Below are 16,798 nucleotides of genomic sequence, written 5' to 3' on the forward strand. Positions count from 1 at the left end.
AAGTTCATTTCTGGGAAACTCTTTCAAAATAGACCCAAATATGGCGCAAAAAAATTGTATTCGGTATTGACTAGATTCTGTACCACCTCTATGAATTCTTAAATTTTAATAACGTTCAGACAGCTCTCATAGGTGAAAGGACTTAAAAATTACAACTGGCTGCCCCCAAGATAGAGGAAAAAACTCACATCAAAAATGCTCACATAAAAATTGACAAGATGAATTCCATAAAGATTAAATATCATTATGATTCTGCTTTCACTAAGTACCAGGTCCAGATTTCAGGAATCTGAAAAGGTGAATACATGACAATGAACTGTTTATATGCCAAAAGAGCACCTTGAGTTAAGTGTCTAACAGGTAATCCCTTTACATAATTCATTTTACTTTTTAGCAGTCACTATGCTGGGAATACAATAAGGTAATAACCTTATTAGACTTTGGAAACCCTCCAAAAGTTGGGAGTATTCCAACTGACCCAGAAGAAAGAGATCTTCCCACTAAAGCTAAACAAAAGACTAAATAAGAATTATAAAGAAAACTTTTAAGTGTATCATTTTCTGTATCTTAGATGAATCCAAAAACCAAGCTCAACTACCAAATGAAGAAGCCCATGTGTAGTGTTTCACTAAAAGTGAAAAATTTAAGGAAACCAAAGAATCATTGAAGGGCAAAAGATCTGATGGTATTTATTCAATATGCAAAAACATCTATCCCATTTATCACAAGTATAGCAAGCCATCAGCAACTACTGAGCAGCCTAGCAACCTTGACCTTTCTTCCTATCTCTCAAAAGGAAAGCCCTAGCAATTAAGATTTAAAAATTGGCAAGAATTAGACATTAAGAAATATACAGTAACAAGAACTAAGAAAAAGCCAATGCTAAAATAGTCTTTTACTTTAAAGCCCATTAATCTCCCCTTCAGAAAGCTTTTTACTATATACATTTGGGCTTTTACTATGTACATTTGGGCTGTGGAACTACAATAGTCAAGTTAAAAATTTTACCATAACATAAAATCAAGTGTACTATAAGTACTCTGAAGCCACCCACCAGGTTATACATACTCTCACTCAATCATGTAAAGAATTGAATTCTTTATTTGTGATAACCATAAACGTTGCTATTCTATATTTCTACCCAAGAAGGCAATTTTCTCCTATATCATTGTTTTTTTTTTTTATAAACAACTTGAATTCTATTGCATGAAAGGGCTACAAATATACATTTGTTAACCAAGCAGAATACACAAATATTTTGCTTTACAACTTGCACCTAAGACACCAGTACATGTAGCTGGTTCATTAGTTGTCATAGCAATTTGGGGCCACTTCCCAAGCTATGCATAGCAGTTTACATTTTCAAATCTTGTATAGAAAGGGCAATTGTGATATGGACCGTTAACTACATTCCTGTAAAGCCCATCTTGGTTACATGTAAGTGTGTAACCAAAGTCTGCACAGATTTTTGATGGCAAAACTTGCAAATCTGATGCAATTATCCCAAACAAGTTTTTAAACAAACTGTTTTGCAGATATACTGCCATTCTGCCAGTAGATGGTGCTACAAAGGTTGGGGTAAGGATTTCCAAGAGGACAACAGTTCAGCTATAGGGAAAAACGTTTAAATCTGCTCTGAAAATACAAAAATGCTTTTAGTTTAAGGGTAAAATATAACCCTTATTTGTAACCACTCATTACAGACAAACCAGTAAAAGGGATGAAACTAGGCCATATGAAAAATTTTAAACAGTTTATATGAATGAAAACACATGCTTAACACAAACTATTTCTTTCGAGCTACACAGTACATACTTTGAAGTAAATTCTGATAGAAAGAAGTGACCAACCATGTCAAGATGATAAGCAAATCGCTTAGTATAGGAGATGGATGCACAGAAACTTTAAAGATTTTAAAAAGCTACATCCACCACTTCAAAAGTTTTGCCTGTAAGGGATAAAATTCAACATGTCACTAAAAGGGCAACAGAAAAAAACTCACCAAAGGAGCTTTTAAAAGTTTCTTAAAGTACACATCAAGAATTAAGAATTAACACGAAAAATTTTTAACTAATATCCCTTAAAACGGTACGGAATAGATCCTAGAAAAAAAAATGTTAGACATTAACGGTCAAACACAATGATTTATTAAAAATAAAACGTAAAAATGATTTTTGTACATATGCTTCCAAATTTCAGGCATGGAATCCAAGTAGATTTCATAGAAAACGCTGTAGCCAGGTATCAAGTCCTTACAACAAAGTAAACTACCCCCCACCCTAACCCCCGCCCCGGTTTTGCTACAGAATCAGCAAGTTCACTCCCTCCCCCCCAAAAAACACAAATTAAAACAAGACATTTTGCTAGTATAAAAACGACCAAGGTCCAAGTAATAATAAAAAAATAGAGTCCATCAATGACTGTAACACAAAAATGTGTATGTGGGGCCGAGTCCATCTTCTGAGGGAGAGACAAGAGAGGTGGCAGGCAAAGAGGGCAACACCCCCAAGGATACACAGCCACAGAAGCGGCTCCCCCCAAGGGCAAAACGGGGAAGGCGGTGGGAGAGGAAGGAACTCAGGAGTTGACCCTAACTGGGTTGTTGAAAAGAGCTACCCCTATAGCCACTCCCAGGCATTTTTAGATTTATTTTTTAGAAGGAGCTGCCTCCATAACCACCCCCACCGCCATAGCCGCCTCTGTAAGGTCCACTGTTACTGCGACCACCCCAGCTGCTGCCACCGCCGCCGCCGCCGCCGCCTTTCATGGGCCCGTACGAGGACTGGTGCTGGCTGTAGCTGCCGAAACCACCGAAGCCGTTACCGTAGTCGCTTCCACCGTAGGATGAACCGCCTCCGCCGCCTCCGTAAGCGTTGTAGCCGCCGCCGCCGCCGCCGCCGTAACCACCGTAGCTGTTGTAACCGCCGCCGCCGCCCTTAGACAGGCCGTTCTGGTCTCGACCACCGCCGCGACCCCGGCCGCCTCGGCCGCCCCGGGAGGACCTAGAGCCGCCTCCGCCCCCACCGGAGTGGATATCCTCCTTGGGGACGGCTTTCTTCACCTCCACGCGATGGCCCTGGATTGGATGGAACTTGACAACCGCGGCCTTGTCTGCCGCGTCGTGATTCTGAAAATACACGAAGCCGAAGCCACGCTTCTTGCCAGACTGCTTGTCGGCAATAATCTCGGCCTTTTCCACGGTGCCAAACTGCGAGAAATGCTCGATCAGATCGCCCTCGGCCACGTCTCCTTTAAGGCCCCCGACAAAGAGCTTCTTAACCTTGGCGTGGGCACCGGGCCGCGCCGAATCCTCCCGGGACACCGCCCGCTTCAGCTCCACCGTGTTGCCGTCCACGGCATGGGGAGAGGCGGCCATGGCGGCATCGGCCTCCTCCACATTTGAGTAGGTCACGAAGCCGAAGCAACGGGAGCGCTTGGTCTGGGGGTTCACCACCACCACGCAGTCCGTCAGAGTCCCAAAGGCCTCAAAGTGGCCGCGCAGGCCCGACTCACTCGTCTGCACATTGAGGCCGCCGATGAACAGCTTACACAACTGGGAATTCTCCATCTCCACGGCCCGGGCCTTCCCCCCGCCCTGCGAGCTCCGAGGTTTCGCCGTCGCCGTTATCGTTGGCTAAGGCCTCCTCACAGCTTGGGCCCAGCTGTTGCTGGAGCCGCCACCGCCGGTCACCGACGGGGAAGGGAAGAAGGGAAGGGGAGGGAAGGAGGAAAAGAGGAAGGGGGAGGGAGGGGAGAGGTGCCGGCTAGAAGGCGAGCCGAGAAGACTGAAGACAACCAGGGCCGCCGCTACCGCCACCGCCACCTCCGCTCCCCTATCTGGGCACCACACAAAGAGGCCGCTGCACGCGCGCGCACCCTCCCCGAGGCGTGCGTCACCGCCGACGTACGGCAGCCTAGCACTGCCCGCCAATCCCTACGTCGCTCTCTCTAGTCCCGCCTACCGCTCCGCAGCGCCGCTCTCGGTCACGGACTCCCCGCCCTCCGCGGCTGATTCAAGCCCTCGGCCTGCGCTGCTCCCGCCACCACCTCTATAGCCCGGCTCTCACTCCCTGGCTCCCCCGTGTTCCCTGACCGGGGACTCTCACTGCTCCCCGCGCACCTCCACAATTCATTTCCTCCCAGCCCCGCGGCTGTTCCCACTGTTTTCCCCCCTCCCCTAGCCGTATCCCCTCGCCCAGCTCCGCAGTGGCGTTCGCGCCAGCCCCTTGAGAGACATGTCACTTCAGCCAATCATCGCGATCTGCTCGCGCCCACTTCCGTTTTCGGCCGCGGCTGGACGGGCGCGCTCCCCGGTGCGCGCTGGCCCCGGCGCCCCCGGTGCACGGAACCTGCCTGCCACCGCAAAGACTAGCCCCGGCCCGGGGCATAGGGGTGGGGGATTGAGGGGGACGCGCTGGGGGGCCGTTCCCAACGGATGCGACCTGGGGCGCCACGCGCGGGCTTTTTGAAAACTTGACTGTTGGGGTTGGGGGCCGGGATTTACCCGCCGCGTTTCGAGCGGGCCGCTACACCTGGCATCCTCGCCGCCCCGCCCCCGTGCCCTCACAAAGATGGAGGGTTAGAGGCCTGGTCGGGAAAGGCAGTTAGTAACAGATCATTGACGCCCCGACGTGCGGTTAAACTAAAACACTGGCACGTGTTCCGGCGCAAAAGCGAGCCGGGGGCCAGGTGAAGGACAGTGACGTGCTTGAGGTACTTATGATTTCCGACCGAGTCTTGGCGCGAGATGACCACCCCCCCCCCCCCCCCCCCCCCCGCCACTCCCCCGGCCAACCTCCCCGCCACTCTGACGCTGGCCTTGAAGCCCTTCCAGGCGCCCTGCTCGGCCTTCTGGCCTTTCAGAGCATACTCCCACTGCTCACATTTTCATTTTACTTAAGGAACACATCGTTTTATGCTTCTGTGACCTATGAGATGCTTCCTTCCCAACAAAAACGTTAGCTTTTCTAAAGGCATTTTATAACAAGCCGAGTGTCGGAGGATATCCTACATAAATATCACCACCCCTAATAACTACCATACCTACCCTCACTCTGATGCTAATGAGAGCAAGTTACCAAGGCTTCCATGTATCGAACTTTTGTGTGCAAGCAAGAATCAAGGAATGGGACATAGTGTGAGACATTACATGACCAAGAGCCCTCAAAACCACGTGGTACTTACTGAAGAAAAGGAATTCCTCACTGTATCCTGGAGTATTCAGGATTGAATGGCGTGAAAGAGAACTTGCGCTCAATCTGATTAAAAGGCTATATAAAATTTGTACAGAGACTTTACATGAGCAAAATAAAGAGGAAAGAAAAACTACATAAGGTTCAAGGTAACAGTAAGTAGACTAGTTTGAAGCAAGAGATTTTTTATATAAAACAGTCTTTGGTAAGATAGGTTTAGGGTCTTTGATATTATGGAATGCCTTGAAATTTAGATGAAGTAGTATGAATATTATTGCCCAGGCATAGAAATAAGCTGGAAGGCTTGAGAACAAAACGAGTCTGACACTACTATCTAGTAACTGTGTGATCATCCAGTTGTGTGACTTGGTGCAAGTCACTTAACCTTTTCAAAAAATGTAACCAGTTTTATTATCTGAAAATCAAAACAATAAAACACTCCCCCATGTGGCAAAAATTAAATGAGATTCCATATGTAAACTCATAGTGCCTGGTACATAGTAAGTGCTCAATTATCTAACAAATATTACACCAGGTGCTGGGAATATGGATGGCAGTAAACAACAGACAAAAATCTCTGCCCTCATAGAGCTTACGTTCTACTGGGGAGAAGGAGACAATAAGAATGGTAGTCAGTAAAGCATCAGACTCTTGATTTCAGGTCATGATCTTACGGTTCAGGAGTTTGAGCCCCGCAGAGCATGCTTGGGAGTCTCTCTCTCTCTCTCTCTCTCTCTCTCTCTCTCTCTCTCTCTCTGCCCCTCCCCCGCCTGCATATACTCCCTCAATCTCTCTCTGCCCCTCCCCCACTTGCACATGCTCACTCTCTCCCTCTCTCTCTCAAAATAAGTAAATTTTTAAAAAAGAATGGTATATAGCATATTAGGTAGTGATCAGTGTGCTCCCGATTAAGAGAAGGACAGTAGGAAGCTATTAACTATTTGATTTGTTACAAAACACACACACAGAATTCAGATATGTCAGGATTTACTAACTGATGATAAAGAACGAGGAAAACAAAAGGATCCCAATGTTTGAAATCTGAAACTAAAACTGCAGCCTGACAGAGCTAGAAATCTAAGAAAGGAAACTGTTTTAGAGGGAGGAGGGCAGATGATGAACTGGGTTGTTAATGTTTAAGGTGATATGGGATATTTATAAGGCACTTTTTTATGGGCTGCCCAAGACTACGGCTCATATGAAAGATTAGACCTTAAGGAATAAATTTTAGAGGGGCGCCTGGGTGGCTCAGTCAGTTAAGCGTCCGACTTCAGCTCAGGTCATGATCTCATGGTTCGTAGGTTTGAGTCCTGTGTCGGGCTCTGTGCTGACAGCTAGCTCAGAGCCTGGAGTTTGTTTCAGATTCTGTGTCTCCCTCTCTCTCTTACCCTCCCCTGCTCACACTCTCCTCTCTCTCTCTCTCAGAAATAAATAAAACATTTTAAAAAAACAAAAGAAAAAAAGAAAATGTTTTAGAGTCCCACAAAATGTTACAACCATAAAAGATGAACTTCTGATGGAAAAAGAACTTATTTTCCCATCTAAACTGTAAATTCCAAAGTAACAGGTTTGTCCTACATTGTTTTAAAATAATCGTACATACCACCTAATTGGGAATCCATTATGGGGTTAGTTTCTATTGACAAGGAAAGTTTCAGAGAGGCATTTGTCTGGATAAAAACCTTACATATAGAAGGGGCTTATGGGATGATGGGAGGCAACATAAGTATGTTTGAGAGACTTGAAGCTAGGATAAGTGCAAGATAATTGGGATGTTACACTCTTTTTTGACAATAGATTGGTAAAGGTGGGAACAGTGAATAAGCAGTGTTATATAAACACTTAAATGATATAGTCAGTCTCTACCCCTCGGATCATTCAAGAAGAAAAAAGTTTTTTCCTATCTTACCTTTCAGGTAATTGCCTGAGTTTGTTTCTTGGCTTTATCTTGCTTACCAGTGTCTCAGCCTTCAAAAACAAAACAAAAATTAAAAATATAACTGAAGTTTAGGGGCACCTGGGTAGCTCAGTCAATTAAGCATCTAACTTCTTGATTTCGGCTCATGTCATGATCTCACAGTTAGTGAGTTTGAGCCCCCTGTTGGGTTCTGCATTAACAGGTTGGGATTCTATCTCTCCCTCTTTCTCTGCCCCTCTTCCTGCTCTCTCACACTCAAATAAGTATTAATTAAACAAATAAATGATAAATAAATATCTTTTGTGTATGTATGTATATTTTATATATATATAAAATTATATATTGTGTACAACATATATATACAACAAATTTAAACCTTTGGTGTCCATGGCTCTTGTAAGCTTGATTACAGTAACATCATTGAATGTGGTGGTTACACAACTCCTAGAACTACACACTAAAAAAGGCATATTTTACTGTGCCTAAATTATACCTAGAAAAAGAAAGAGGATGGAGGGGGATTGCAGAGAGAGAATCCCAAGTAGGCTCCACGCTGTCAGCACAGAGCCTGACACGGCTCCAATTCACTAACCATGAGATCATGACCTCAACAGAAATCAAGGGTATGACACTTAACCCACTGGGCCACACATGAGCCACACCTGTTTTGTTTGGTTTTTAATTTAAAATTAAACTTAAAATTTTAATTGTTTAAGGCACCACCATTCTGTGGTATTTGTTATGGAAATCCTAGCAAACTAAGACATGTTCCATTTTTATTTTCTCAAGGTACCTTCCAAGAGGGTGCTTTCCGTCATTTATAAAGAACTACAGTCTTTCTCCCATCCAAGTACTAACCAGGCCCGACCCTGCTTAGCTTCCGAGATCAGACGAGATCGGGCGCGAAGAACTACAGTCTTTCTAATGGACTCTTTTCACAACTCATATTAAAAGCCTTAAACTTTGACCTATTCTTTCAAACCAGTAATTATGCTTCTGAAAATTTATGTTAAGGAAATAATTGAGGATCCGTGTGAATATTTAGCTACAAGGATTTCAGTACTGCTCAAAGTAGGAAAAAAACTGGAAACTACCTAATTTCTCTAAATAAATAAGGAAATAATTATTTCCTAGCTAAAAATATTATGAAGCACTTAAATTAATATTATAGAGGAAAAATAATGACTTGTGTATGAATCTTAGACCACCATGGTGATGTGTGAAACGTCGCATTACTTATTTTACCAAATTAAGTCTGAGTCTGAACTCCATACTTGACAGAATGGCGCCTGGGTGGCTCAGTAATTGAGTATCTGCCTTCAGATCATGATTTCAGGGTTCATGAGTTTGAGCCCTGCCATGCAGCCTACTGCTGTCAGCACGAAGCCCACTTGTGGGCTCTGTCCCCCTCTTTCTCTGCCCCTCCCCCACTCACACTCTCTCAAAAATGAATAAACATTTTTAAAATGTCTAAATGTTGGGGTGACTGGCTGGTTTAGTTGGTGAGAGTCCAACTTCAGCTCAGGTCATGATCTGACAGCTCGAGTTTGAGCCCCATGGGTTTAAGCCCCATGGGTTCTGACAGCTCAGAGCCTGGAGCCTGCTTCGGATTCTATGTCTCCCTCTCTCTGCCCCTCCCCTGCTAACACTCTGTCTGTCTGTCTCTCTCTCAAAAATAACTAAACATTAATAAAAACACTAAAATGTCATTTTTGGAGCTCCTCTCACATTTTTCACTCAAAGGCACTTTCCTCTTTCTACTTCCCCTTTTGGGCAATATAAGGCTAATACTCTGAATAAAATCCTTTTCTTAAAAACAAAATACCAAAAAGCCACCATGAGGACTGGCTTTAAAACAGACTGTCCTGGGGGCGCCTGGGTGGCTTGGTTGGTTAAGCGTCCGACTTTCACTTAGGTCATGATCTCGCTGTTGGTGGGTTCGAGCCCCGCGTCGGGCTCTGTGCTGACTGCCAGCTCAGAGCCTGGAGCCTGTTTCAGAGTCTGTGTCTCCCTCTCTCTCTGACCCTCCCCTGCTCACGCTGTCTCTCTCTCTCTCCTAGAAATAAATAAAAATATTAAAAAAAAAAAAAAAAAAGACTGTCCTATGGTGTCTGGCTGGCTCAGTTGGTTAGAGCACGTGACTCTTGATGTCAAGATTTTGAGTTCAAGCCCCATGCTGGGTGTAGAGACTACTTAAAAAAAAAAAAAAATTTAAAAGGGACTGTCCTGAGCCAAGAGAATACACAGACCTATTTAATCTGTGGAGATATTAATTGTATCTTGTTTCACTGTTTGTGTATTCCTTTTCCTAGGGTGAAAAATGTAGACGTTTAGAAAGGACTTATGTTAATTTCCTTCACATGGGAGGAGATATCAAAGGAGAAAGGCATGGTGTAAAAAGTAATAGCTTCCCAAGTTTAAGAGAAGTGAGCAGACAAAAGTTACAAGCTTCCAGTTACAAGGTAAGTAAGTCCTGGGGATGTAATGTACTGCTGGTGGCTATAGTCAGCAATCATGTTTTCCATATTTCAAAGTTGCTAAGAGAGTAGATCTTAAAAGTCCTCATCATGAGAAAAAACAATGTAATTATGTATGGTAATGAATGCTAACTCAACTGTGGTAAGCATTTTGCAATACATACATATGTCAGTTCATTATGTTGCATATCTATAACTAATACAATGTTATAGGTCCATAATATCTCAATTTTTAAAATTAAAAGTTTTTTTAAAAAGAAGTAAATAGAAGCTTCTGGCTCTTTACCCCCTGGAGGAAATAGTGGCTCTGCTAGTGTATAGCCCCACCAATTTACCCCACCCTACACACACACACACACATACACACCAGTGCAGGCTGAGCACAAATTATCTTGGAAGCAAGGTTCACTACCTTGGTGGTGGGACCCAGTCCATGTTCCTGACCCCAAATAAACGTGGAATTCTTATATGTAAAACTCCAGTAACAATAGATACTAAATTTCCAACCAGATGCATAGGAGGTTGGGATAGATTATCAGAAGCAGAGGATGTTACAAACTTATGTTTTGTGTCCCCCCAAATTCCTATGTTGAAGCCTAATCCCCACTGTTCTAGTCTTTTGATGAGGCAGTACTTTGGAAGGTTAATTAGGACATGAGAGTGAATCTCTTATGAATAGGATTATATTTTATAAAAGAGACTTGGGGAGCTTTCTAGTCCTCTATCATATGAAGACACAATGAGGAGATAGCCCACTTACAAATAACGAACGAGGCACTTACCAGATACCAAATCTGCAGACACCTTCATCTTAGACTTCCCAGCCTCTAAAACTGTAAGAAAAAAATTTCTGTTATTTATAAGACAGCCAGTCTCTGTATTTTTGTTATAACAGCCTGAAAGGACTAGTTCAGAAGACTTAACAATTTCACATTTCTCAGACTATCTCTGCCCTAAAATACACATACCCAAATACAAACATATGCACAGACTCACACCAGAATATGAGCCTTCTAAAATAAAAGCATTTAGAACATTCCATTTTCATTTACTCATCATTTCACTTAATTCATTCATGGGCTGGGTACTGGGGATAAAAGTCCCTGGCCTCCAGGAGCTCAACAGTCTTGGGAAAAGAAGTAGTACAAGAGAGGTTGCAAATACAGTGTGTTACAACAGAAACGGGCAGAAATCCAGTCTGAAAATTCTTCTGATAGAAGCTAATCACAGAAGTAGCTGTAAGAGACAGGCCTTCAAAAAGGTAATGGCATTCCAAGTAGAGGAAATAGTATGAATATATACTGTGTTTGGAGTTGCACAAGTAAATTATCAAAGGTCTGATGATGTATTAGCTTCCTATTGTTGCTGCAACAAAATTACCACAAATTCAGCGACTTAAAAACACAAATTCAGGGGTGCCTGGGTGGCTCAGTCAGTTAAGCATCAAATCTTGATTTCAGCTCAGATCAAGGTCTCACGGTTCGTGAGATAGAGCCCTGCATCAAGCTCTGTGCTGACAGCGTGAAGCCTGCTTGGGATTTTCTCTCTCCTCTCTTTCTGCCTCTCTCTTTCTCTCTCTCTTTCAAAAATAAATAAATAAACCTCTTTTTAAAAAAAAATTTAAAAATTAAAAAATACAAATTCATTATCTTATGCAGTATGCAGGTCCCAAATCAAACACATGTCTCAGGACAAAATCAAGGTGTTGGGAAGACTGTGCATCTTTCCACAAATTGCAGGTCAGAATCTGATTGCTTGTTTTTTGAAGCTTTTATAGGAAGCCCTTATTTCTTAGCTTTTGAAACCCTTCCATCTTCAAAGCCATCAACAGGCAGTTGAGTCTCACACTGAATCATTCTGACACAGGCTCTTCTATCTCTCAGATAATCCAGGAAAATTATTTTATTTTACTTTATTTTATTTTAGAGTGTGTGAAAAGGAGAGAGGGGAGGAGGGATGGAGAGAGGAAGAGAGGGAGGGATGGAGAGAGAGAAAACAACCTTGGGATCATGACCTGAGCCTATATCAAGAATCAGACATTCATCAAATAAGCCATTCAGGGGCCTCAAAAATCCTTTTATTTTAAAGTCAAATGATTAGCAATCTTAATTCCATCTACAACCTTAATTCTCCTTTGTCATGCAACATAATATAGACACACATCACAGGAATTAAGATGTGGACATCTCTGAGGTAACCATTTTTCTGCCTACCTCAGATGGGAATAAAAGAAAAGAAGTCTAGAAAGGTAAGTAGGGGCTGGATCAGAAAGATTAAGTATATCTTTCGAAAAACCGTTAATTCTATAAATAATATGGTGCCACTGATGAGTTTTAAAGAGAAGGATAACAGAGATATGCATTTAGAAAGATTGTTCCAGAGACTATGTGTGGAAGAGAGATTAGAGTAGGGTATGACTTGAGTCCACTTAGAACACCTGTGCAGTGCATAATATTGGTTAGCATCTCCAGGGGCAGAAGTAAGGCAGAGGCATTAGGGATTGAGTGGGAACAATTAATTACTTGAAAGATATTTAAGAGGTAGAATTGATTTGATGTGGTGATCAACTGATTTTAGTGGGTTGAGCTTCTTATTTTGTGATAAGGTAGATCATGGTTTCATTCACCAAACTACTGAATTTTGAAAAGGAGGCAGGTCAGAGAGATTTTTTTTTGTTTTAGAGTTGCTGCTGCTGCTGCTTTATCAGCCATAGATTGCCTGTCATTAGGCTTTTAGGTAATAGAGAAATACCTTTTTGTTTTAAATTCTTTAATGGTAATTTATTTTTGAGAGAGACACACACACACACACACACACACACACACACACGAGTGTGAGTGGGGGAGGGGCAAAGAGAGAGGGAGACACAGAATCCAAAGCAGGCTCCAGGCTCGGAGCTGTCAGCACAGAGCCTGACGTGGGGCTCGAACTCAGGGACTGTGTGATCATGAGCCAAAGTAGGACGCTTAACCAACTGAGCCACCCAGGCACCCCTAAATATCTATCTTTTTAAGCCTCTCTTATTTAAACTAATCCTATCTCATACAAGAGGATTCCATAATCTCCACTTTTGTCTTATAAATGTCCACTGGACCACCAATGTTATCCAGTGCCTGATGCTAATTGTTTACATTCTTATTGAGTCCTCACATGGATCTTAAGAAGTATATTTTATTATTATGCCAAAATTTCAGTTGAAAAAACTGAGACTTTATGATATCACAGTGCCCATGGTCTGCCAACTATTTACTACCCTATCTTCCATCACACATAAAGTTTGTGTCCAACATGTAAATGCAATGGACTAGAAACAGAAATAAAAAGGTATAAGAATAAGGAGGAGGAGGGGTGTCTGGGTGGCTCAGTTGACTGAGCTTCCAATTCTTGGTTTCAGCTCATGATCTCTCACAATTTATAAGATCAAGCCCCGTATCAGGCTCTGCACTGACAGTGTAGAGCCAGCTTGGGATCTCACTCTCCCTTTCTCTCTGCCACTCCCCCACTCATGTTCACACTCTCTCAAAAACAAAATACAAAAAAAAATTTTTTTTTAAAGAATAAGGAGTAGGAGAAATATTCATATCCTTCTAAATCTCTTTATCTTTCTCAACTTCAAAATAAAAAATTCTTTAAAATTTCAAGGAAGATACTACCATTTTTACATCAGCTATGTGCCTAGTTAACTTCACCTGGGCATGTACTGTCATAGTTGCAAATCACAATTTGAATAGAGAACGTTGTTGAACCAAAATTTGTATCTTTATTTATTTATTTATTTTTTCAAAATTTGTATCTTTAGGTGTGAAAAGCCACAAAGGAAAACCCAAAGATGTAAGGCCAAAAGGCAAAGTCAGAAGGAAGAAGGATAAGATAAGCCCCACCCTGAAGACATAAAATCTAATGAGAAGAGCCTTAGAACTTTTATTCTTCTTCTTCTTTTTTTAAACCTTTTATTCTTTATCTCCAAGTGATTCAGGAACTACAATCAGAAGGATTTCATGAATATGCAAACTAACACATGGCACACTAAACACATTTTCCATAGCTTCCTCCTAAAAACCATTAAATGAAAGCAAAAAAAAAAAAAAAAAAGGGCATAAACCCTTGTTAGGGACTTAGCACCTCCCAAAAATCTTATGTTGAATCCCTAAACCCCCAGTCTGACTGTACTTGGAAAGAGGGCCTTTAGGGAAGTAATTAAAGTTAAATGAGATCCTAAGAGTTGGGCCCTAAGCCAATACAACTGGTGTCCTTATAAAAAGAGAAAGAGATACCAGAGACCTCTCTTTCTCCATGGGCACACAGGAGAGACCATGTTTGAACAGAGGATGAAAGTATTGTCTACAAGCCAAAAAGAGAGGTCTCACCAGAAACCAACCATTATACAGCACCTTGATCTCTGACTTGTAGCTTCCAGAGTTATGAGAAAATAAAATTTTGTCATGTAAGCCACCTAGTCTATGGTAGTGTGTTATACAGCTACCTAGTGTGCATGTGTATCAGACCTCACTCATTTTTTTCTTCAAAGCTGCTTGTACATATCTTGCCTGCATTTCTCTAGGCAAATTATACGAGATTTAGTGATTTACCTAAGAATTCCATAAGAGAGTAACAGAATTACATTCTTTAACATTAAATAAATTATTTAAGTTTTGGCTTTGAATTTTTTTAAATGTTTATTTATTTTTGATAGAGAAACACAGAGACAGAGAGAGATAGAGCATGAGCCCAGAAGGGACAGAGAGAGAGGGAGACACAGAATCGAATCCAAAGCAGACTCCAGGCTCTGAGCTGTCAGCACACAGCCGGACGTGGGGCTCAAACTCACAAGCCGTGAGGTCTTGACCTAAGCTGAAGTTGGATGTTTAACTGACTGAGTGACCCAGGCACCCCTGAATTTTGACTTCTATTTATGTTACCCTAAACACTTAAATTTTTTCTTTTTCTTTTTTCTAAGAAGGCTTCACACCCAGTGTGGAGCCTAACATGGAGCTTGAATGCCTGACCCTAAGATCAAGACCTGAGCTGAGATCAAGAGTCAGATGCTTAACCACCTAGGCACTCCAAAGCTCACATTTTTTAATGTACTGTTTTTACTTAGTCCAGAAAGAACTTCAATTTTTTTGAATATTTATTTCCTTCAGCAAATTTTATATTGGATATTTTACTCTCCATGAGGCATGTATCAGATCAATATGAAAATTCAGTTTCTAATTTTACCTGTTAAGTACATCTTCCACTTCTAGTTTCAGCCTGTAGTAGAGTTGGGAATGTGGCCAACTTATAAATCTTCTCTTCCTCACTTATATAGAAAACTTGTGCAATGAGATCAGATTTCCATCAACCTAAAGAGTGACAATACAGAATGAGATTTCATTTGTAAAGTGTTCTATACTCAGACCTATGAATGAAGTAACATTCATACATGATACACATTTTGAGTCTTCGGGTATCTGGTCCCTCCTCATTTCTCAGTTCATACTGAACAGAGCAAAGACCTCAAAGTAGCTTAGTCTACTCAGTAAATTATAGAAGTGGTATTTAATTGCAACTCTTTAGTGAATTCAGATTAATATATAAAGCTTCTCTGGATAATAAAGGATCTAAATAACATTTTTAGTTAAATGGTATTCATTATCATAATATCAACACATTAATATTAGAGAAAATATTTTTTCAAATAAAACTAGGAGAACAATGGAAAAAATAAAAATAGCCAATACTTCTATGAGCAACAGTGTAATGATGATTAGCAGCTATGAAATCAAGAATTGCATGCTCCTTATGAGCACTGGATGTTAAATGGAAACCAACTTGACAATAAACTGTATGTAAAAAAAAAAAGAATTGCATGCTCCTTGAGGACCTTATTTCATATGATAATCACTTGCTAAAACCTTTCGGTATATACAGTAGTGATTTGTTTGTTTGGGACTGGCCATGTGCATGACCTAACTTATGTGAAATCTCTTTTGCTTTGTTGCCCAAGCTTCTGAATATGGTCTATTTTCCTGATTCTGAAATAAATATACAAAGCACAAAAGCACTTTTGATTCATCAGTATCAATTAAAGAAGTTTGTTTCAAGGATTAAAACTGACATAATCTGTTCAAATTCTAATAATTTGCTAATTCCTATGTAATTTTCATTGGGTTTGGGAGATTTATTTTTAACCAGGCTCTCATATGATTATCTACAGCATCCAATACATTTTCTAAGTTCCATCACACGTTTGAGCATGGTTTCGTAAAAACACTGCATTGAGGGGCGCCTGGGTGGCTTAGTCGGTTAAGCGTCCGACTTTCACTTAGGTCATGATCTCGCGGTTCGTGGGTTCGAGCCCCGCGTCGGGCTCTGTGCTGACTGCCAGCTCAGAGCCTGGAGCCTGTTTCAGTCTGTAACTCCCTCTCTCTCTGACCCTCCCCTGCTCACACTGTCTCTCTCTCTCTCTCTCTCTCTCCTAGAAGTAAAATAAAACATTAAAAAAATTAAAAACAAAAAAACAAAAAAAACCCCAAAACACTGCGTTGATCTTATTGGCATATTCAAAAATTCTACTAGAAAAAATAAGTCCCATTATACCTAAGCATTTACTGCTTTTTGTTTGTTTTTTCTTGGATGATCTTTTTTCATTTTTTTAATTAATTTTTTTTTAATTTACATCCAAGTTAGTTAACATTATAGTGCAATAATGATTTTAGGAACAGAATCCGTCACCTACATACAACACCACCAGTGCTCATCCCAAGTGTCCTCCTCAATGCCCCTTACCCATTTAGCCCATCGCCCTACCCACAACCCCTCTAGCAACCCACAGTTTGTTCTCTACCTTTAAGAGTCCCTTATGGTTTGTCCCCATCCCCATTTTTATATTATTTTTGCTTCTCTTCCCTTATGTTCATCTGTTTTGTATCTTAAATTCCACATATGAGTGAAGTCATATGATATTTGTCTTTCTCTGACTGACTGATTTTGCTTAGCTTGATACATATAATACATTCTAGTTCCATCCACGTTGTTGCAAATGGAAAGATTTCATTATTTTTGATTGCTGAGTAATACTCCACTATATACACATATATCCTGCATCTTCTTTACCCATCCATCAGTTGATGGACATTTGGCTCTTTCCATACTTTGGATATTATCAATAGCACTGTCTAAGCATTTACTGGTCATAAGGCTTCTTATCATCCTGAATTTCAATTTTC

At 41.4% G+C, this 16,798-nt stretch overlaps 1 protein-coding gene across 1 annotated transcript; it reads right to left on the minus strand.

Moving 5' to 3' along the window:
• Positions 1–1,081: 1,081 nt before the first annotated feature.
• HNRNPA0 (heterogeneous nuclear ribonucleoprotein A0) lies at positions 1,082–3,875 on the minus strand. The gene has a single exon (XM_039217911.1). The coding sequence runs from the start codon at positions 3,566–3,568 to the stop codon at positions 2,654–2,656; it is 915 nt and encodes a 304-aa protein (XP_039073842.1). The 5' UTR covers positions 3,569–3,875; the 3' UTR covers positions 1,082–2,653.
• Positions 3,876–16,798: the final 12,923 nt, after the last annotated feature.

The sequence above is a fragment of the Hyaena hyaena genome, unplaced genomic scaffold (genome assembly GCF_003009895.1).
Source record: "Hyaena hyaena isolate Hyena2069 unplaced genomic scaffold, ASM300989v1 scaffold_723, whole genome shotgun sequence".
Taxonomy (NCBI): domain Eukaryota; kingdom Metazoa; phylum Chordata; class Mammalia; order Carnivora; family Hyaenidae; genus Hyaena; species Hyaena hyaena.